The 24,516-nt window shown below is 38.9% G+C and overlaps 1 protein-coding gene across 7 annotated transcripts in view; it reads right to left on the bottom strand.

Moving 5' to 3' along the window:
• Nucleotides 1-2,333: 2,333 nt before the first annotated feature.
• Nucleotides 2,334-24,516, bottom strand: part of AGPAT4 (1-acylglycerol-3-phosphate O-acyltransferase 4) — a 65,864-nt gene continuing 43,681 nt past the window's right edge. For 4 of the 7 annotated variants that reach the window (XM_042445503.1, XM_042445504.1, XM_042445502.1 and 1 more), the window contains 5 exons: nucleotides 21,825-21,927; nucleotides 21,529-21,604; nucleotides 18,335-18,533; nucleotides 17,381-17,537; nucleotides 3,920-4,001 (listed from right to left, as the gene is read on the bottom strand). In XM_042445503.1, coding sequence (XP_042301437.1) covers nucleotides 17,407-17,537; nucleotides 18,335-18,533; nucleotides 21,529-21,604; nucleotides 21,825-21,927 — 509 coding nt within the window. In that variant the 3' untranslated portion in view covers nucleotides 3,920-4,001; nucleotides 17,381-17,406. The other 3 variants (XM_042445507.1, XM_042445506.1, XM_042445505.1) reach the window with 3 other exon arrangements.

The raw sequence follows: 24,516 nt of genomic DNA, 5'->3' as shown, positions 1-24,516 counted from the left end.
TAATGTGTTACAGTCAGCCCTTCCCAACTGTAGACTTGCCATCCACAAACTGGAGCATCTGTGAATGGCCCTGCCCCATTTTCCCAGTGGTGGCATGTACACACAGCTGCGCCACTGGAGCTGTGTGCTCGCCACGCCATCATTGGGAAGAACAGGACTTGACATCTTATTTCTTTGTCATCCTTAGGGTGAGGGGTCCAGAATGGACCCCCCCCCCCCCGAAATGAAGGGCCAACTATACTATTAGAAGCACTATTACTAATTTTCCATCATGTACCATCCGTTTCCATTGTACATTAAGGCAGGGATGGTGAACATGTAGTCTTCTGTATTGTTGGACTGTAATTCCCATCATCTGTCATCATTGGCAGTATTGCCTCAGTTTGATTGGAGTTTATGGTTGTGTGTCTTCAAATTATTTCAGACCCTAAGGCAAACCTACCATGAAGTTTTCTTGGCAAGATTTGTACAGAGGTTTTTTTGCCTTTACCTTCCTCTGAGATGGAGGTGTCTGAAGATTTCAATAGCTGAGCTGGGATTTGAACCCTAGTCTCCAGGGTCATAGTTCAGTGCTCAAATCACTATACCAGAGTTAGAGAACAATATGTGGAGCTTTATACATTCTCTACTTCATTGTAAGGTGGTAGAAAGTGCTGGAAGTATTAGATTTACAGCATCTTGAGCATAAGTAATTTCTTGGATTGTCTATCTGTTCCAAGAGTTTGTGTGTAGGTCTTTGGAGATCAATTATGTTCTTAGGAATGATCCAGAAGCACACATTGAGCACAAGAGGTAGTGGCGACATTTTTCTCTCAGCATTTCCCCAGGACAAGTGTCAGCATTTAAAACATCTTTACAATGAAATTGATTTTCATGCTGACAGGGAAACTGCCTCAGGTGAACAAAAAAGAACAGCATGCTAAGCATTTGCATAACAGCAAGCCCTGTGCAAAGGTATTTGGGAAATTCAGAGAAATGATGGAGGATTGGGGAAAAGCAGGTATTCTAACACCACAGGATGAATTCTATTACTTTTATGACCACATCCATTGAGGGCACATAGCCATGTAACTTAGGAACAGTGAAATGTCTCAGGTGTTTCATAGCTGAATTTGTTGGGGTGAGCACATTGACCCTGAATGTTTTTTTGTAATGGTTATGCAGCCATTATAAATACAGTGGTACCCCGGGATACGAATTGATCGCGTTACGAAATTTCCGGGATACGAAAAAGTTCCATTGGAAAAAACTGTTCCGGGATACGAAGGTTTTTTCGGGTTACGAATTTTTTTTCGGCGCGAAATTCAAACGCGCGGCTTGCCAGCGCTAACGGAAAGCCCTTTTCGGCTTGCAAAATGCATCAGGTTACGAACGGCGCGGCGGAACGAATTAATTTCGTAACCCGAGGGAGCACTGTATAAGCCACTTTTAAATTAAAATGCATGGGGCTTCCTTCCCCCTGCAATCCCATGTCCCTTGTTTATCAAGCACCAAAAAGAATACAGTGTTAGTACAGGCTTACATCCATTGGGAGGGTATACCCAAGTTGGAACATCACTGTCAAAAAAAGACCCCCTGCTAGCTGTGTAATGAAGCTCTTCCACAGATGGAACTTGCAGATGGATGAGACAGTTGGATGGAATTTCTTAGGGAACGGCTAAAAGAATGAGCCATTCAATATATCAGAATGTTTTCTTTTAAATGGATTTAACAGATCTGTGCTAAGGATGTAAACTGATTTACAACTGGCCTCCCACCTTCATGTGGGCTAGGGACATAGCCTCCCTCTGCAAAAATGGAACAAAATATGTAAATAAAAATTGTGACTCCTTTAAAAAAAACAGAGAAAACTCTTCTCTAGGAATGTCTAGGTCCTCCAATGTAATGCCTGAGTTAAAATAAACTGACCTGAGTAACTGGTATAAAAAGTCTCGGCCGGAATCAGAAAATATTATGGGATAACCATAATATGTATGGCTCTCCAAAATAAAATGAGAAAGAAGAGAAACAAAATCTTGGAAATTTTTGTTTGCTTTAATCAGTCTGGATGTGCCCAATTTTTCACATTTCAGGTCTTTTTATGGATTTTGGATGGAATCAGGGAGTTACATAAACGCTGTAGTTACATGGGTATGGATTGACTCTTGGCACAGTCCTACCCCCGTCCTCACAAGCTGTGAAGTAGCTGAGTGATGCTCCAGCTCCTTCCTGTGAGCAATCTCTAGTGTGACAGGCAGAGGCAGGACTCCATCGCAATCCCTCCTCTCATGCTGGAGATCCTTCTGTCATGGTCGAGAACCTTCACCTGAGGTTAGGTGCTGGTGGGACAATCAATCACAGCAGCTACTTCCTGGAAAGTGTGGATTGGAGAACTTCCACGGTTTCAGTTATGCCCTCTAAAGTAAGGAATATGTAGGGATTGTGAATACAAAACACTCTCCATCAGGATTCTGGTCCCAGTTAAAGTGTGTGTGTGTGTGTGTGTTTGGTTTCTGCCATCGCTGACAAGGCCAAAAAAGTGTTGATCATTTCACTCTTGCACAGAGTAAATATAACCTTTACCCAAGATTAACTCACCCATGAGAAAATTTGCAAATTCTCCTTAAAATGCTACTTTGTGTATTTTTGTGGACATTTTTCAAGTGTGTGTTTTTCAAATGTGTACATATATCTGTGCACACGTCCAAATACCAAACTGCAGGTGTTTCATTTTGGATAAATTGGTTGACCATGTGATTAAACTTAACAAATATAAAGAGGCTAAGTGAGGATTCAAACCCTGATTACTTGAGTCTTAGTCCAATGCTCAAACCATGCTGGCTCTCATTTCAGGCTGTAGCAGCTGTAAAACAGTTAAATTCCAGGCTGGGGATTAATAGAAAAGGGACTGAAAATATAACTCTCCATACCATTAATATCTTTATAGAAATCATGGTGTGACAACATGCACAACTCTAGCAGTCACATCTTAAGGACTGTAAAGCTGGAAAATTAAAAGAGCAAATGAAGTGATCAAATCTGAAGCACACTCATAACAAAGAAAGATCCCAGGATTTGGAACTTTTTAGGTTGCCGGGTGGTGGTGGTGGTGAATAAAAAATGAGACTTTTTAAAATAAAAATTAAAACACAAAAAATATTGGAATTTAAAATTTCATCCCTCTTTCATACTACTAGAGCCTGGGGTCATTCAATGAATTTGAATATTAGGAGATTCAGGGCAAGCAGCAGGATATACCACTTCACATCTATGGAAATGATTTCCACATGATATAGAAATACCTTCCATCTTGTACAGCTTTAATTATATATATACATAATTGCCATTAGGCTATCAGTAGCTAATAGTCATGGTGGCTGTGTTTTATCCCCAAAATCAAAGAGAGCATGATCCTCACTAACATCTGGTAAGGAATACAAGCAGGAAAGTGCTTGGGCTTCCTAGAAGCACTTGTGGGGCCTCTGAAAACAGGATAGTGGACTAGAGAGGCCTTTACTTTGTTTCACCAAGAATATATGTTCTTACATGCAAAACATCAAGTTCAGTCATCTTGTACGAAAGTAAATTTTATTCAACACTATTAATCCACTGAAATGGGGTAAGGGGATAAGCCAAAGATTAATTCCTTTGGATCCTTCCTTGTTATACTGTCTCTTTGCATATTTTATGTTTCTTAATTTTCAAGAGAGAGATCCTGTGGAAAACCTGATAGGAAAAATGCTAGAATCATGGGCATAATATTGACTAACACCCCACACAGGAGTGAGGGAGCAAAGGGGAAAGAAGGGTACGATTTCAGCAAATGTATGGCCGTCTTCCTCATACTTGTGTTTGAAGGGGAATGATACACACAACAGTTTCCAACAGGCATGTGAGTTCCCTTTGGGTGTGAAGCAGTCTCTGGAGATTTCACTTTTGTTTCCCCTTGTGACCATGGTTGCCATAAGTTGAACCTTTATTTATTTCTGTAACTCCTATCATCCACCGAACACCAACTGAAGCTGAAATAAGGAAAATATTAGGAGAGATCTATGTTAAGAACCATCTAGGAAAGAAATGTAACCGTTAGCAAATTTCCTCACACAGAGCAGTGTGATTTAAATACCCTGGTTTGCCTTATTCTGCACTTTAGAACATTATGCCAAAAAAAGATTGAGCATTACAGCCTTTGGGAAATTGTGGTAGCAATAAATATTTTTGGTTGAAGTTGTACAGCAACTCTGCTTAAGAATACAAGGTTAAATCCTACCAGCGAAGAAGAGCAACATGGCTGGTTGTCAAGTACTTTGATGCACAAAGACTACTGGCAATCCTGTTTTAGATGTTACTAATCCCCAATCAAAAATGGATATACCCTCTGTGGCTGAGCCAACAGCTACAAGAGTATTCTCCAAAATACTTTCTCCAGGTGGCAAACATTACATGACAGCAACTCCTGGAAACTAGAGGACGCAGAATGAAGGTTTTCAAAGGAAGCTAACAGTGCAATTCTAGGACATGGCCCAGACTTTTAAAAGCGAGCCCTTCATTTAAAGCAAGATGTATTGCTTCTCAAGAATAGTTCTTAGAAAAATGGAAGACCTTTGTAACAAAAATCCCAATTAAAGTAGAATTCAAAGATACAGTCGTGTTATTCTGTAGAATCAGTACGTAGAAAGATCTTGTAGCACTTTTGAGACTAACTGAAAAATTGGCAACATGGGCTTTCGTCTACTTCCTCAAATGCATCACATGCTGCCAATCTCTTTCTTTCAGTTAGTCTCAAAGGTGCTACAAGACCCCAATAAAGTAGTAACGGAGGACTCCTTTTCCCATTCCATAGCGGCAAAGAAGTTACAATCTAGCTGTTTGCTTATTTTATTATTTTGAAGTTAAACTCTACCCTTCTTTGAACTCATACTGTAGAACAGGGGTGGGAATCATGAAACCCTCCAGACTTCAATTCCAAGCATTCTTTAGTATTGACTATGCTGGCTAAGGCTGCTGGGTCAACATCTGGCGAACTGCACGCTTCTTGCCTGTGCAGATGACCCACTCTAGCATGAATGAATGCCAAAGAATTGGTTGACGCAACATTCAACTTTACAGTTCAATAGCAAAAATACTAGTTGGTATACTTCATACAGTAGTAATACTACAGCCGATCCCACCCAAAAACAAAACTAAACGTAACAAACTCTTGCTCTTCAAGCTTCAAATAATGGAAAACATATCAAGTGTTACCAGAAGAATTATGTGTTTGCCTAGCCAGTTTGATCTTATGAGCCTTAAAAGAGGTATTAAGTGATAGTGTAACAATCTTTCCAGAGCAGTCAAAGATATCACTGAAAACAGAAGACAAGACAGTAGTTCCAATGAGGGAGCTAGAAAGGGGTCTGGCTAGTACAAGAGCCACTTCTTGTTCTAAGTCACATTTACTCCATTTTGTTCTCAGCCAAATACTTTTTGATAATCAGATTACGTTTTATTGATCATGAGTACAAGAGCAGCAAGCAGAAGAAAATATCTGACTCATACAATTCTAGGTGTGACATTCAGTCCCTTGCACCAACTGTACACACTGTTAACAGTGCCAGATAGCTTTATGCAAACAACAAAGGTGGCTTTAGTGGTACCCTTGGTTTCAGTGCAACAGAAATGAGAATGTACCTCTACTTGACTGAAAATCTAGAGGACTTAAAATCACTAAACTTGAAATGAGATCATGCAGCTGATATTTACAAAAGAAACATTAAAGAGACTTCTCACAGGAAAGAACCAAATCCTGCTTAAATTCAAAAAAAGCAAGTAATGTGTGACTAGACTTGAAAACAATCCTAGTGGATAGTGTGCTCTTTCAGACCTGAATATGATGTTGGATAAGGCCCTTTAAAAGTAAGGGCCACACTGCAAGCAATCACTTCGCAATGACTAAAAAAAACATGCCATCTTCCCACATTAGAATGGTCTTATATCTCTGTTTCTAGTGAAAGGCACAAGAATGATCTCATGGGGTAGACTCGGAGAAACTGGTATCTCAGTTGCAAGCAATCCAAAGCACAGTCAATACACTTCAGACAGAGTACTCAAAATCCTGCTTGGCCAATTATTTCAGAGGCAGGTAATTCAAGAAACACAAGAGTTCACCTTGATCTACACAGAAACCTGACTGATACCAAGCTCTGCTATTTATTTACCTCACACCTGATATTAATTACTATGACAAGCAGCAGTCATGGTCTCAGGTTGAGTGGTATTTTTCCTGTCACCTACTACCTGATCCTTCTAACTGGAAACAGCAGGGACTGAACCTAAGACCCTCTGCAGGCAAAACAATGTTTTTTTTACTATTGAAGTGGGGGTTAAAATGCTTATCGGGCCCCCACTAAAATCCAGAGTGAAATAATAATGGTGACTATTATTTTATAATTGGCTTCACAGTCTACCATTTGTTTACCATGTATTTTCTGGAGTTTTGGTCCATCAGTGCTTTGTATTCTATCCAAGAATCAAGGAATCCATGAGGTATGGCCAGACTGTGTGGTGTATGTTTCAAGCAGTTTTGCACTTTGTGACAGTGGTATTGTGCAGCTGTCTATGGCAACCTTATTCAGATGCTTTGCCACTCCATTCTGAAATTCTTTGAGAGCACATCACCACTGGAACCACAATTATCTTTTTTCTACAGGGAATGAATTCCAGTTTGTAGGTCTCAATGTTACATAATCTTTTTTGTCTTTTTATCCTGCTTTCCCTTGCGTTCTATAATATAAAGCTTCATTTTTCTCTAACCACTCAATAAACTGGAATTATATAGTTGTTATAAACTATAACAACGTGATATCCCTTTAAATGGTTTGTCTGGGACAGAGGTGGGATTGCTTCATCATTCTGGACCTGTGCACATACCTCTCCAGGTTGTATTGTTTACTCTGTCCTTCAAACTACAGAAAGCTGTTAGACTGAATTTTCTATAAACTGAAGGAGATTCCCCTTCCCAATGAATACTGAGCCAAGAGTCATCCTCAACAGCCTGATTTTGACTCTGGTCCTGTCCACTGCTGTGGGATCCAACATGTACTGGCAAAAGTGATTTGGATCTTAACAGGAAAAATTGAGGTTCTCTCTTCCTGGTTTACAATAAATGAACAAGAAAAATAATCAGTACAAGAAGATCTGGACATTATTACATTTTTCTCTTTGCATTTAAGTTTCATCAAAGCAAAGTAACAGTAGCATACTCTAATCTGTAGCCTGAGTGGTCCAGATCCCCCAACCTCATACAGCCATCTCTGGATTCAGTAACATTTCCAGCTACATTCTGCAAGGATCTCATTTCCAGGTATGTCCCAATAACCCCTGGATGTCCCCACAGGTGCCTGTCACAGTGCATTTAAAGAAAAATAGCAGGATGTGTCTCCACTGATGCCCTCACTTTCCAGCAACTCAGCAATTAGCATGTTGTGGGGCTGCATGGCTTATAAATCAGGTTTCTGATGAAGGTAGTATCAGGTGTAGCTATGGAGACATAGCTTCCAGAGACATGTATGTCTCCTGATGTAGGACTGCAGCCTAAATCTTATTTTAAAAGAAAAATCAACAAAGCAAGCCACATAAGTATTACTCTGAACATCCTATAGAGAAAGCTTATTTCTTGTATTTTGTAAATATAATATGAATTTTGGCAGAACCTTGTCAGAGAGGAAGTTCAGTCTTTACCACATCCAGTCCCACCTCCATTATTCTAATTTCCCTTGGAAATCTGGGCTGCTGGGAGAGCTCAAATACTGTCACTTACTAGCTTCAAGCATTCTCCAAGGTCCTTAAACCAATAGTCACCTAGCAGAATCCTAGAAAGAAGGAAGGGAGAGAAAGAGAAAGAAGAGCACAGACACATCCACACACACAGGAAACACATGCACAGTTCAGTCAGCAGGACATGCTCATGCTATTATGTTAGAAAACATTCTACTGAGGGAAACTTGCTGAAATTGTTGAAAGATGCTGCACTCCCCAGTAGGACCCAACAACCTCTTACCTCCCTACCTAAGTAGTACTGGCTACCCAGAAAATTATTAACCCAAGCTCACACTCCTCTTGATTTAGTGAGAAACAAATACAGTACCTCAGTTTGGAGGGATGGAAGGAAAGAAGTATGTATAGGAACCGTAACAAAGAGTGAGACAGGTGTGGAGATAAGAGTGCAAAGAAGGGAAATGTCCATGCTTCCTGCCCTCCTGTTCTCGTGTGCCTGTACATCTTCTCTTAAAGGTGGCTGTGGCAGGGAGGCCCTAATTCAGGAGAAACTAATCATAAACCATATTTCTTTCAGTGAAGTTTAGCGTTGCATTGGTTTCTAAGAGATTTAGCAGCACATATTCATGATTAATGTTAGTTGCTCCAAAGTGAATTGTAGACACACAGAGCTGGAACCACAATAACGATTAAAGACAGTGGCGTTCGGCCCATCACTTCCCACTGAGTTCTCAAAATGGCACATCAGCAAATTGATGGAAAGAGCAAAAACCTAGCATAGTGGTGAAATTTTACAATGCCTAACAGTTAAATAATCTGAGATTACACCATGGTCATTTAAATGCAAATATCCTATTTATTGGCAGGCTGTATAATATGCATTAGAGAGTAGTCACTACTGAAAAAAATATTACTACAAACTATAAGCGTACTGTATGTGACCAAGTTCATATATGGCTGAAGTTATGATTAGGCTGAAGGAAAATCAAAAGGCAAGTAAGAGTCAATATTACAGGAAATGACAGTGATGATGTTGTGTGCAAATTTACCCAGATAGTACTCTCTGCCCTATAATTTTGAAAGAGTCAGATGACGTATAAAGCAATTTACTATTCCAGATTGCATAGCTGAAAAATCACATTAAAAATAACATATCAACCAAATAAATTATTTCCCACAAAATAACAATTTACTAACACAGTTGCAGAGACATTGAAAATAGGCACATGGGCTTTTTCTTCTTCTAATAATAGCTATAAACCCTTGTCTGCCATTCAGATTCACCAATGAGTTCACTTGCAGGAGTAATGTTTTCTTGTAAAGAAGTTATTCCTCCTATGGCCAGTAGAGGGATTTCTTCCAACTCCCTTTGATAAAACTGTGTTCACTATTATTATTTATTTGTTTGTTTGTTTATTTATTTTATTTTTATCCTGCCTTTCTCCCAAAATGGGACCCAAGGCGGCAAACATATATAAACATAAGTTAAAACTGTACAATTAAAATCATAAAAATATAAAAATTACAAATATAATTTTTTAAAAACATACAGTTAAAATTAAAAATTCCAAGTCCAACCCTCTCGTCTCCCAATAAAACCAAGCTTGCCAGATCTCAAAAGGCCTGTTTAAACAAAAATGTCTTTGTCTGCCTACGAAAGGCCAGCAGTGAGGGGGCCAGCCTAGTCTCCTGTGGAAGGGAGTTCCACAGGGAAGGAGCAGCCACTGAGAAGGCTCTCTCTCGGGTCCTCACCAGGCGAGCCTGGGATGGTGGTGGGACCGAGAGAAAGCCTTCTCCTGAAGATCTTAGAAGATGAGGATTTTGCCAAACCTTGGTGAAATTAAAATAAAGTACAAAAATGAAGTGTAAGTGATGTGCAGTAACAAGTAAGATTAAAGGGCAGGTGTCACTATTTTACCATGTACTCAGATAGTTTGGGATTCCAGACTAGCATAAAACATAAGTAGAACTAGTAAAACATCTCTACATGACAACTACTACAACAACTACTACTACTACCACCACTTTATTTTATTTTTAAAATAACAATACAACCAAACCTCAGCATTCAACCTCTCTTTATGGATGCACCAAATATATATATATATATATATATATATATATATATATATATATATATATATATATATATAAAGCTAGCATGGTCATCAAGTGGCAGAAGACTCTCACATAATCACAACAAAGTCATTCTTGGCCTGAAAAAGACAGGCCAAATAGACAAGTGCAAGTCTGAGCTGGCAGCGTTCACACCAGGACCACAGGAACCACACGTACCTGGTACTGATCTGGGCTGCCACCATTGTCTTGAACTGGACCACTGGTTCTTTCTGGATAACAGACTTCTGGGCATGCCCTGACTCCTCTTCTCCCACAGCAGCCCTTCTAGTCCCCCTAAAAAATGCCAGGGGATCCTGCAGAATGATGTGGGCTATAATGTGGGAGAGAAGCTAGTTCCTCAAAAATCAGGTGGAAGCAATTTCCATGAACCATGTTGTAGTCATGAGGGAGGTGACAGGTCCCCTTCTACCAGACATTCAAAGTGGTTTTATCATAGAGGACAACAGTTACCATGGAGAATCTCCTTTCACCAGCTAATTTGCACATATTTACATCTGTATCTCATGCACTGAATGGTTTTATAAATTGACTTGTAGACAATTAGAACTATGCAGCCATGTCAAAGTTAAGCTTCTTATGAATTAACAGGGTTTTAAGGGTGCTGAGGGTATTCCTATCTCTCATCTCCATCAATTTAGCATTAAAATCTTAATGTTTTAGTTAAAATTCTATTGAAGAAGCCCTGTTCATGAAGGATTATTGTTCATATACAGGCTGAAATTCTGATTAGTCATTATGCTAGCACTTGTACCTTTTATACTTGTGTAAGGAGGTATCCAGTACACATTTAAGGAGTTCCTGATTTGATTGCAGTATGACAGATCTCTTAAAGGTCAGTCCAATGTGTGAGCACAGCTCCACTTTCAGCCATAGAACATTCCTGCAATGTTACCACTGAGTAATGCTCTGTCAGCATTGGAAAAGGTCTCTGATAGACATGGCATTCAATATTTGGTTTTTAACCATTAGTTGGAATATTTTAGTGATTTATTACACTCATACAATGGGCTCTTGGCATCCACTGGGGTTTGGTTCCATGACCTCCTGTGGATACCAAAATCAGTGGATGCTCAAGTCCCACTAAGTACAATGGCATAGTAAAATGTTGTCCCCGATATAAAATGGCAAAATCAAGCTTTACTTTTTGGAATATATATATTTTTGAATATTTTCAAGCTGTGGATGCTTGAATCTGTGGGTAAAGAATCTGTGGATACAGTGGACCAGCTGTATTAAACAATTCCTTATCCCGCCCCAATATTTCCTACTTTGGAAACAGGCACCACATTGGGAAGAGTGCTTTCTCTCTTTCCACAAATTTTTTAATGGATTTGGACAGGAATGCTCTTTGTCGCAGTGAGAAAACAGAACAGGACTGATAACACTGTTACAGATTTTTCAGGATTTTACATATAATATCATAATGAATACCATTTTTTAAAGTCTTATTTCAGGAATCATGGGTAAAAAACCCCAGAGTGTTGTAATCAGTGGGCCTGATAGTACTGGATCATAGTGAATAGATGAAGGATTTGCTGAAATACTAGCCTAAGTTATCTACCACAATAAACACATTTCAGAAAATTTCCAGAATCAATAGATGAATTGAGCAATTAAAGCAATGTTTCTTCTCTTTGTAATTACCCAAATGACAGTTGCTTGTGAGGTTGAGGAATAATAATCTCTTAAAATTGTAATCTTACTACCTAGAGAGACGTATGATTACAGATTGAAGAACATCTTTAATCCTTCCATTACAACAATCAATGGTTCTGTCCTTGACCATCACACCAGTCCATAATAACTGTGGTCATGCAAGTATAGATCTCACTGTTTCCAAGGTTTATTTTTAACATCAGCTCATTCTCTTGCCTGTAAAAATGTATAGGTTGGTGACATTCTCAGATTCTCTTTTTATTAAATATTTAAAAGCATCATTTTGATCCCTCCTTTAAAAATCCACTAGCCCTTTCTGGTATTAAGCTTGTGAGACCAATCCAAATACTGATGATAGTTTGGAAAACAATAAAAAGAATTAATGCTGATGCAGCCTTTCATCACAATGTAAGAATAGTTGCTCTCTTCTTTTACTGTGGCTGGGTGGAAGACACATAAGCCTTAAGATCACAACACCTTTCTGTTGCTGGAACAACCATAACACCAAACTAGCCCTCTGAATTTAGTATTCCTAAATAGAAAATAGCCATGTCATAGCTAGGAGTGGATTCATTTGGCCAGCCTAAGATTAATGGATGCCTTTTCTTTTAGCCTGGATAAGTTGGCATTTTTTATTAAATGGAAGGGGCCTCCTTATTGTTTTCCAGAAGCTCATGATTCTGGCCTCCTTAACTGCCTAGTGACTGATGGTAGGATGATGAACAGATGATAGGAGCAACTAGCCTCCAGGAAATTACCAGAATAACTCTTCTGACCAGGCCCACAGAGAGAGAAATGAAAACAGACTTGAGTCCATCTTGGTCAAATTAAACAGAGCCACTAAATGAATGGGATTAACATAAATTATTGATCCACCAGTGAAAAACTGATATTCAATAGATCTACTCTAGTTAGGATTACCAGTATGATTCAGGACACAGTTTTCATCTGCATTTAGAATACTCATGCAAACTGGCCCAGTGCTATCATCTGACCAGCAGCAAGTCTTTAATTCCTCTGCACAATCTCAGAAAGAAAGATTTCCCTCTGCCTGTGCGTTGAAGATGCTTTAAGTGGCAAATTCTGGAATCAATATTTAAAAGCTTTCCTTACAGAGAAAAATGCATTATATACCAGATTATATACCAGGCTTCAGCAACTTGATGTCCTCCAGAGTCAGATGATTCCCCACTGATCCTAGTCTAGGGAAGAGCAGCTGCAAAACAGGGCACAGACCATTTGTCCTTCCTATGCTGGCTGGCGGCCTGCAACAGCTCATTTCAGCATGCCTGAAGTGACATGATATCACTTCCAGCCACCATTCTGGCCAATTTTGGGCTGATTTTTTCATTTTGTGTGTTTTGGTTTGGGGAAGGTTTGACAGGTGGGGAGGGGGCAATTAGAGGAGCAATCTTGTCTAATGTGAAGTCATAGTTTTTTCTGGGTTTTCTGGGTTGGCATCCATAGTTTTTTCTGGGTTTTCGGGCTATGTGGCCGTGTTCTGGAAGAGTTTATTTTCGACATTTCACCAGCATTTGTAGTGAAAAAAACTTTTCTTTTTATGCAGTTTTGGAAGATTTGGGATAGTTTGGGGACAAAAAAAATCATCCCCAAATCATCCGGAAAACAAGCTATTTTTTGGGGGGGGGAGGGGCAACTGATAGGTTTGAGAGGCTTTGGGTTGGGGGGGGGGGAGTCTGTGAGCTGCACTTAAGTATCCCAAGTGCTGATGCAGCCTATGAGCTGGACTTTGCTCACCCCTGGCATAATCCATGGAGATGGTAGAATTTGGACTTAAAGTCATCTGGACTGCACAGGGTCAGGAAAGGGTGCTCTGTAAGACCTATAGGAAGCACTGTCTGGATTCTTCAGAAGATCTAGCCTTTAATAGCCAGGTGTTACCCCATCCCATTCCTCTTTTATTAGCAGAGGGAATATGCACTATAAGGAAATAATAAGTGCTTATTTTGCTTAATGTATAACATAATGGAATTTGGGTTATCTAAATGCAGTTTTACCTTTCTCAGAGCCATGTGCAAACTACACATTCACAGTATAGTTTTCAGATGCCCAGATTATGTAGCAGATTATGTAGCAAGATTATGGGCAAGTACTTAAGTCATTGCCCCCTAAGAATCCAAAATTATTATGTTATAGCTTCCATTACTATAATCTTTTATTTCAGGCCAGAGAGTTATGTTATGCCTGATACTGTTAAATGCCCTCCACAAAAACAGGGCTCTACAGTCTTGACAAATTCTGGACTTAATAAAGCATTCATGCTTGTTAGCTCTGAACTTCACACTCATCTGCATGAGGGCAAAGTGGGACACTGTCTACAAAAACTGACTGGCCAACAAACACTTGCCAACAGGAGAAAACATCAGGAACTTTGCAATGACAGCTAACAGAGTACTACAGCTCCAATCTGAACAGAATGCCAACTTGCTTTGCTTTTATGCATGCTGTGAATGCCAAGTTCACACAGAAAGGGAGAGAAGAGATAACAATCAATCAATCAATCAATCAATACAGGCAAGAGAAAGCAAACTTATTTCCTCACAAAATACTCTGAATTATCCTGGGGCATCTTACCTGAACACATCTACAATGGAAAGGTACGACACTCTGCAATCCTGAAATGTCTGGTTTGACAAGAACGAAGCACATCTTATCAGCAAACATTTTAGAAAGGGATGTTGCAGAACAAAGAAGCCTATGAACTACAAACACATACTCCAGACTGTCTATGAAAGAGCATTCTCTAAAAGGCTGCTCTACCTTCTATTACCTAAGAAAGATACTTTGTTATTGTACTCGGTACATCTAGATTAGAGGGTTACATCACCTGGCTGCTATTGTTAGACATCAGCAAAAGCAGAGTCTGCAATTTGATAAATGTAAGATTTGGTAGACAAACCCTATTTACTAAATAAAACCAAATTAGCCAAACAAAAAGCTGCACAATGGCAAAACAATATACTGAAAACAAATAAACAAAAAACAGAAACTGAACAACCTGAGAGCAAGTACCAACAATACAGGCACCAGACATTGGTCATCCTGAGACAGTTCAGCACCATAGGAATACACACAAATCCCACATGCATTTTTGCCTTTGTTAAGAAAGCTGGAAAATTTGTCATAAATTAATCTGCCAAAGTTCCAAGTCACAGTCAGTCTAAATGCCACCCAACTGGATATGGTCATGACAATGAAAGTACATAATTGTCCTCCACACCCAAATCAACACCATCTTATCTGGCACAGAAAACCTGATTCATTTAGTGGGGCCACACACTGATAACAGACAGACCCTTGAAGACCTGAGCAACCCATGATGTTCTTGGCATGATCTTAGAGCGTATGTTGAAGCCCACCAGCACAAGCTGGGAGGACCCTGGTACCATCTCTAATTCAGAAAAAGTGTCTGTTGGGCAGCAAACTAAGGGGGCCAGTCACACATGTGGTTTTTGTACGGAGAGATTTGCATCTGTGAATTGATTCAAAATTGATTCACCATTCTTACTACATTCTAAGGCAACAAATCTCTCCATGGCATTTAAATCTGCTCTGAAGTTCCCATTTGCCACCATTCCAGATCAAAATGGAGGCGCCTCCATTTCCTGAACAGTGGCTGTGTGATCCAAATTGATCCGATACCTTACTCACACTATCAGAGATGCGGATTGTTGCAGTTCATAAAAAAGGAACCATGAAGGGATCTTGTCCTAGATGCACAGGTTTAAATGGGCTTTTCAGTTGTCCCCCCGGAAACGGCATCAAGTACAATTGGTATAAGTCTGAATGACAGGGAAATAACCCGGTTTCATAGTGTGAATGGGGCCTAAGAAACTTCTATCTAAAGCAGCCATCTTCAAATGTATACACTCAAGGCTGGAAAACTAGGAACTTCCTGGCTTGGATGCCTTGAGAGAATCATGATATAGTGTGCTTTTTAAACTTAATTGTTTTAAGTTTTTTAAATCAAAGATTTTTAGTGGGATTTTTTTAAAATTTTTGTAAGCTATTTTATGTTTCATGAATTAAATGATTGATTAATTAATTAATTAATTAAATGTAAACTACTGTCTTAATGTGTTGAAAACTGGGAGAGATTTATTCCTCCTCTGTTTAATACAGCCATTCTCTGCAATAAAAGCAGACTGCTCCAACTGCTGCAGTGACTAAGGATGGCATCTCTCCTTTGAATTACTGTTTTGGGTCGATAATGCACTGGATGAGGAAAAAAAACTCAAGTTCAATCCAGAGAAAATGGCCGTACTTGTGATAGGAACCCCAAGTCCAGGGAAGGAGCTTTGTCAGCTGGTCCTAGACTGGGTCACACTTCCCCTAAAAGACTATGTCCACAGCTTAGGAGTATTCCTGGACTTGTCCCTTCAGTTGTCATCTCAAATAGAGTGCTTGCTATCAACTTCGGTTGATATGCCAGCTGCATCCCTACCTGGACCGGGGGGGGGGGGGACCTTGAAGCATTGGTACATGTGCTGGTAACCTCTCGTCTTGATTTCTGCAATGCGCTGTACATGGGGCTACCCTTGTACCAAGATCGGAAGCTTCAATTGGTTCAAAATATGGCAGCCAGATTGGTCACCAGTATATCTAGATTTGACCATATAACATGTGTTTTAAAATCTCTTCACTGGCTGCTGATCAGGATCCGGGCGCTGTACAAGGTGTTGGTTATTACCTTTAAAGCCCTACATGGCTTGGGTCCAGGTTACTTGCAGGAACACCTCTCCCTACATAATCTACATGTGAGTGTACAAAAAAACTTTTAGATGACCTGAGATTTAAAAGAGACATGTATAATAAATGGAAGAAGGGGTAAACCATCAAAAGAAATACAAATGAATAGCTAATACTTCTAAGGGGAAAGTCAGAAAAGCTAAAGCTCAGAATGAGCTCAGGCTCGCTAGAAAGGTTTAAAAAAAAAGGGGGGGGGTTGCTTACATTCAGAGCAAAAGAAAGAACTAGGAAATGACAGGCCCACTGTGTAGAGAAGAGGGTGAAATGCTAACAGGACATAACTTTAAGTAGATGATGAAGACACTGAGATAATTTAAGATTTCCCATACTTCTCATACATCTTTGATTCATTAATTAATTCATAATCATTAATTAGAGTGGAGATTACAGCCAAGAAATCAGAAGACGACTAGGCCTGGGAAGGGCAGCTATGAAAAAAGTATTCATAAGAAGGTAACCAAGATGGTCAAAGGTATGGACAAGCCTTATGAGGAACAACTTAGGGATCTGAATACAATTAGCTCAGAGAAGATTGAGACGTGATATGATAGCTATCTTTAAATATCTGAGAAAATGTGATGCAGATAATGGAGTGAGCTTGTTTTCTGCTGCTCCAGAAACTACAAGAACTGATGGATTCAAATTATGAGAAAAGAGATTCTACCTAAACATTTTTATTGTAAGAGTTATCTGCCTCAGAAACTCTCCCTCTTTAGAAGTCTTCAAACAGTACAATGTGGTGGTCAGATGTGAAAATCTGTCAGCATCATTTCTTCTACATTTCTCAGAATTCCAATGAAATCCCATTCCCATTCCATATTGGGTTGAGAAATTCTCCCCACACCCCCAATTGTTTAATGCAAATGTTTTCCCTTTGTTAAAAGCCTGCTTGTGCACATTTTATGAATATGCACATTTTTAGTTGTGTACACTCTTCAAATATGGTTTTGTGTGCAATTTTATTTTAATACATTGCAATCCTCAGAACTATACAGATTTCTTAGGCAAACTGTGTTGTATCCCTTGCCTGTTGCCTGTCTTGTGAGGTGAAAAATGAATGTTTTCATAGGGAAATACAAACCTAACACATTTCTTTTGCATCCTTGGTCATCTTAAGACTGGAACAATCAATTTCACATCTCCATTCAGCCATGAAATGCACTGACTGAGATGGCCAGAAAGGCAAGATAAGGCTCCTGTGCCTTTCTCAGACATGAGAAAAGAGCATTTTTCTCCTTCTGTAGGATAAAATAGGAAGGGGAAGGAATCAACCATGAATCTCAAGAGAAGAACAAAATTAAAATCTTATGAAATAAAATCTTTTACCAAAAGAGTATGTGTTTGAATAATACACAACACTGTGGTATAAGAAAATCAAGCAAACATTTCTTACTGCCGCCTTTTAATTATCATGAAGGTTAAATATCAGATAAGATTGAAAGGTTGGATGGGGGATCTTGGAGAATGTTGCACACAAAGGTTTGCTCTCTTGATTGTTTGACCTTCCTCAAAAGCAATTTTTAAAGAAAGGGGTGGTGTGTGTGTGTGTGTGTGAAAAAGTATTAGCCTGGTTCCTTCTCTGATCAAGAAGCAAACACCAGTGAATTTGAAAACTTGCTAGCTTCAGTGTGTTCCCTTCATCTTCACCCCATGATCAGAAGAATATTTTAATGTGTTTTTTTTCACAAGCACGTTCCAGACTAATTTTCCTGTCCATAAAAAAGCAAGAATAACTCAGAGGAAGAGAAAAGAGATATTATGTTTTAGTGATGGTTAGCACAATATATACAGATACATAGGACTGCATTCCAGCACTCTCACTAGAGTTGTCTATCAGGCATCTAATGCAGGGTATTCTTCTCTACCAACCCACACAAAATAAGACCATGGCAAAAGCCAACTGCCTATGTTTGTAACTAGCTGTAGTATATATATATTCCAGAGAAATGGGTAAGGCCACAGTAAAGAGTATGGGGTTTTTCTCTTATAAACTTTTCCCCCTCTAGATGCACCATTAAGTTTGCACACAACTCACCTGCAACAAAAACAAAGCCAAATGTGGCAAGTGTAAGTGATGATCCACTGCTGATCATGTTGATGAGCAACTTGAACAAAGGATATAGCAGCAATAAGGCCCAAAAAAGCCAGTTGAATAGAGTCCATGGCCGCCGAGGTGGCACTATTGGAGTGCCAGGGTAGACTCCTGTTCTGTAGTATTCCTCTTGAAAGGAATCCTTATTGGGGAGGAAAAGATGAGAGTGACATCAGTGATTAGGAGATACATCAGTCCACACATACACATTTCCTCCTCTGATAAGCAGAAAATATATATGCTCTCCTTATTAAAATTCTTTGCCATTCTGTCACTTTCTCCTAAATTGGTCCAGAAATCCAAGAATGTATGTATACACAGGGAAGAATTGCCTCAAGTCACAGTTTAGCTGTCATTGTGCAACGATCCCAAGGGTGCAACTATGACAGCATTCAATTTCTGGGAATATAACCCTAGAAATGCAATAGTGCAATTAGAAGTTGGTTTATTATGTTGTAAATTCCCAACAAGATGCCAGCTGTTGTTAATAATAACAGTAATAATAGTAATAATATTGCTGTTTATTCTAAGTTTTTCTTGTCGTTTGAAGTAGTTTTTACTGTCCAGAGACACTGATTGCTGAGCAACTATATGGCACTCCTGCCTCTCTGGTTATGGAAACACTGCAGCAAAAAACAAAAACAAAACCATTTTAAAAAGTCCAAGTAACATGTACAGTTGCCTACGCTTTTTTTTATGTCAGGGGTGTGCAGCTGCAGGGGCAATTTTCAGTCCACAGTGGTACTGAAATTACCAGTTCTTTTAATACCCTTGGATGATGTTCATCTGGCCCTGGAAACTCAAATTCATTTAAGTGTAGCCAGGTATTCTTTAACTATTTTGTGCTGCATTTCCCCTACACCATCATCTGCTCCATTTTCTTCAGGCTGAGCATTGTTCTTTTGGGAAAAGACTGAAGAAAGAAGATATTGATTAGTTCTGTCTGTTCTCTGCCCCTTGTTAGCATTTCTCCATCTTCACCATGAAGCAGCCCTACCATTTCCTTATTCTTCCTTTTGGTACAGACATAACCAAAAAACCAAAAACCACCCCCCCCCCCCCCGCCACTTATTACTGTTTTTAACCTCTCTTGCAAGCCTGAGCTCATTATGCATTTTACCACAGCTTTTCTTTCTGTCCACACACACCGGCTATTTGTTTTAATTCCTCTTCAGTGATTTCTGGTATATGTCCCTTTTGAGTCTTAGTGCAGTTGAAAGTTCTTTCAACATCCATCCTGGTTTCTTTAGTCACCCTCCTCCTTGGAGATGTTGTGCCTTCAATATCTCACTTTTAAGGAACTCCCATCCATCGTGAATTTCCTTCTCTTTTCATATTCCTGATCACAGGATCACTTCCAGTATTTCCTTACTCAGAAGAAATCAGCTTTCTTAAAAGTCTGTTTGAGGGAAGCTTAACTTTTTAACATTCAGAATTGTAGTTTACAAAGTTAGAAGTATGTACTTTTTCTTTTGTTAGATCTGTGCTATTGCCTCATGCAAAAAAAAAACAAAACCCTTGATATATCTGTGCTTCATGCAAAAAGAAATTAACAAAAAAATCTGAAATAGAACAACAAAAAGGTTGCACACTTAGCCAACCAAAATAGTGGCTCCCAGCCCACTCCAGTTCTATAAAAATGGTATGAAAAATTGTATTGCAAGGAAGTGATCAAGGAAAAAATATGGTTGACATTTCCCCTCAACATTTATTTTAAATCCATTCCTCTTTAAGGCCAGAATAGCAAAGAAAACTGTATGAACCTTTGGAAGACACCAGCTTAGAGATCTCAGGTTAAGGCTATCTGAAGGACTGTATACTCCTGTATGAGCTTGGCCCAAGTTCTAAAATCTTTGGAAGTTCTCTCAGTCCCACCACCTTTGCAGGCATACCTTTGGTAGGGGCATGGGAGAGGGCTTTCTCTGTGGCTATTCCAACACTGTGGGGTTCCTTTCCTAGGGAAGCTAGACTTGCTATCCTTTCATCAGCAGATGAAGATCTTCCTATTCAAGCATGTGTTTATAGACTGATTGTTTTACATGGAAACTGTAAAACTGGCTGTTGTTGTGTGCCTCTAAGTCTTTTCTGACTTATGGCGACCCTAAGGCAAACCTATCTTAGCAAGATTTGCTCAGAAGAGGTTTGCAATTGCTGTCCCCTGAGGCTGAGAGCATGTGACTTGTCCAAGATCATACAGCAGGTTTCCGTGGCTTAGCTGGGAATTGAACCCTGGGCTCCAGAGTTGTACTCCAATACTCAAACCACTGTACCACGCTGGCTACTGTGCTGCAGAATTTTGCTCCATGTTTTCAAAAGTTTTAAATGGTGTTAATTTTACAGGTAGTAACATTATTTTACCCTTGCTATTTTGGTACATTTTTAGCTGCATGTAGTTTCATTTGTATCTCTTTTTATCTGTAAGCCACTTTGCATCCCAATCTTTGGAGAAAGGCAGGGGACAGGTAAAGTAATTGACTGATTGAGTACAATTCCCCTCTTTGTAGCATGACATTTTCTAATCAATTTGAACACAATCGTCCAAACAACTGGATGGTGGAATTGTGGATCTGTGTTTGTGGAGATGAATGGGGTGAAAAAGGAAATGGTGGGAAACAGTGCCATACATAATGCCTAGTATGCAATTCACTGCAAAGTTGTAATTACTGGATCAGCAATAGAAGAGCCTATAAAGGATGTTTTTTGTACTTTACAGAAGAAAACAGCAGACCATTAAGCTCCCAGGGAGGTCTCACTTTTCCTTTGCTCTTCCCTTCTCCTCATTATAAATGGCTGTTTTTTCAAACCATTAAGGAACACAGCCTAACAAAAGCATTGCGAAAGAAACTGAAATCCATGTAAACTCTCCCTCCACGACCAACTGTCATCATCCAGCCTGGAGGGAGTGAGAGGGCAGGTCCAACACTATCGGGACTGCCCTGAAGGGACAGAGCCCTCCCTCCATGGTCAACTGTCATCGTCCAGCCTGGAGGGAGTGAGGGGGTGGGTAGGGGCTAATTTTGTATTGCAATTTTTATTGTACACCACTATGATCATTGCGGAATAGCAGTCTATAAATAAAACATATTATTATTATTAAACTCTTAATCATCACAAGAGCTGCTAAATAATAAACCAACCTTTTCTTGATAGAGCTTGTGAAGCCAATTAGAACATTCCTGCTCATCTTCTGGGACTTCCTCTAATGGAATTCGCCTACAGATGGTAAAGAAGAGAAAGACAAGTATGAAGAAGCAAAAGGAAAAAGCCATTTAAAGAGTAGCAAATCAACACAAATTAAAGTATTAGTGGACAACTAATATGTCAAAACTACAGAAGGATGTATCAGCTACTTTGAGTTTTAACATCAGCTGTTTGGCTTACAAATGCAATACATCACTCAGGAAATGAAAGAGCAAGAAAAAAAAATACTTGCCTGACATATAAATCTGCATGGTATTTTTTCCCATTTAAAACTCCCAGCAAAGTTGGATTTTCATTATTCCTGAAGTTCAGCGTAGAATCATACACAGCTGAAACTGCAAAGGAAGACACCACACTGTGATTGCTTCCACAGATTCATTTTTATTGAGTCATCACAATGAATATTGACTAAAGTTTACCAGCTCTCTCAAAGTGATAACTGTGCTCTTCAACAGTGAAATACATATTTGCATTTTTAAAAAAAATGTTTTCAGTTTACAGTTAAATGTTATGAGACAGGAAATAACACATGTGAGTATGATGCAACACAGACCACTCCCCCAGAACTTAGTTCAGTTAAAAGGAGGAATCCAGATCCATAAAATACAACGCAAATACTATTTAGAGGATTTGTTGTTGTTAACCTCAGGCAGACAGACAGTGAAGTCTGCCCCATCATGTCACTAAAGTCAACCAAAGTTGGCTCCATGATGTTCAATGTGACACAAAAATGTTCCATGTCTTCATCAGTGGAAAAAATGAGTTGTTGTAACAGAACAATGATTTGTCTATTAGCACAAAACCATCCAGTGTAAGTAAGGAGTAAATTAAGCAGTCAAAACTAAATTCTGGATGCTTTCACTGAGGAAGATGTGTAGTTGAAATGCATTTGGTTTTCTTTGGTATTATTGGTTTTGTACTTTAACCTTTTATGTCTAACCAAAGACTGATGTAATTGTGATTTACCTGTCTAGTGTGATAGAGCCCCAAGTCAAAAGTCTGAGTAAATGAAGAAAAAAGATAGCAGCTTCAGAATATCAGAGGCTCTAAAATGCAGCAAATAAAAAATGAAATAAAAAGGCCTCTAGAGGTTGTGCTTTTACTTTCTAGAAGTGATGGGCAATCACGGTAGCAGTGGCCGGCAAAGCTGCAATGCAACAGACAACCTGAATTGGAGATCAACTTGAATCAGAGAGCTTTATATACCAGTTAAAACAGCCCTCCTATAGGGAAGAACAGTGGTGCCTTCACAGCTGCCAATAACCAAGACCAATGTGGCCAAGTCAATTCACAATTAGGCTTGTTGGTTCTCTTCATTCTGCTACCAGTTTTTAAAGGGCTGCTTATCATCAACAATCTTTCCCTGCTGACTTGAAAGATTTGCTGGATTTTATTTCCTATTAGCATTTCATCCAGGGTGGAAACTGCTGACATTTTCTCATTGCAAAGAGCCAAAAACCTAAATAAAGTATTTTACCTTTCACCACAACTAATATAATTCAACTCTAAATATACATTTTTAAAAAAAAAAAACACCATACATGACACAAATGACACATCAGAGCGAAAGTGTGCCTGTTACAATATGATTACAATATGATTCATGGATATCCTTGAACAAAATATAGGATGGGGGTTAAGAGCGATCAGATATAAAGATGAAACTGCCTCAAACTATGAGCACAACCCATTCCCTTCCTAAGCCAATAACAGTAAAAGTGACTTCAGGAGAAAAAAAAACCAGAAGTAGCAGGGAGAGGAAATATGAGATATGGTGGTGATAATACTGTATCTGCTAAAGTGAGAAACTGAAGACTTTACAACACTTTAATGGAAGACTGCCAACAAACAGACAATGACATGGAAAGAGCAGGTACACAAAGCAAAGCTGTTTGACCAATTGGGACTGGAGTGGGTGGGTTAAATACACTGTGCTTATTTAAGTAAGTGCCACATTTGGTATCCAAAACTCATGTTATATAACATGAATTTAAGGAAGTGCCACATTCGGTATCCAAAACTCATATTATATAACATTAATTTAAGGAAGTGCCACATTTGGTATCCAAAACTCACATTATATAACCTAGTGGGAGAAAATATATAACAAAAGACATCAATTGCAAAGAATCACTAGATTTAATAACTGAAAGGAAAAAGACCTCATCAGATGTTATAACAGAGTATAAAAATGAGGACAGGCCTTGAGTTCCCTTTAAAGGAGGGCTACATCATCATAAACTTGAAAGGAAATAAATCTGAATTCTCACAGGCTCAGAGAAGAAAACAGTATAGGTTAGGAAATTACAGATCACGCTACTGTGTACACTTGTTATAAATCTAAGACATACAACATTTCCTCTGGGACATCTAATTAGACTGATAAAATATCAGCTCATTCAATAGTAAGTAAGGATAGTTACCATCATATATTATGTTCAAGTCTAACATTATAGCAAAGGGATAAAAAAATTAAAACTTTTAGCACTGCTTTGAGTCTGTAAACCTGTGAACTAGCTATCGACGAAGTCCTCAATTTTAACAGAACTCAAGCTCAAAAGAGAACACATATGGGATATCATAGTAAATTTATATTCCCTGCCTTGAGTCCCTATATTGAGAGAAAGGTGGAATAAAATAAAATCCAGGCACTCTGTGAAAATTGTCAGCAACATAAAATGCTGGGTATTTCTGCTGCTTACAGTGTATACACACACACATACATCCCACTATTTCTTTGTACCGTAATATAGTAATTAATATAAAATAAGCTTAACCACTTGCCAATACTCAAACTGCTGGGTGTCTCACAACAAACTAGAACATAAAAGGGAAGGCTATTTAAAAGGAACCAGGTAAAATTCACAAATATGCCTAATTAAATGAAATGCTATAATATAAATAAGAAATTTCAGATGGATTAG

This window comes from Sceloporus undulatus, chromosome 1 (assembly GCF_019175285.1).
Source record: "Sceloporus undulatus isolate JIND9_A2432 ecotype Alabama chromosome 1, SceUnd_v1.1, whole genome shotgun sequence".
Lineage (NCBI taxonomy): Eukaryota > Metazoa > Chordata > Lepidosauria > Squamata > Phrynosomatidae > Sceloporus > Sceloporus undulatus.
The sequence above is the reverse complement of the archived record's forward strand: the minus strand, read 5'-3'. Positions and strand labels throughout refer to the sequence as shown.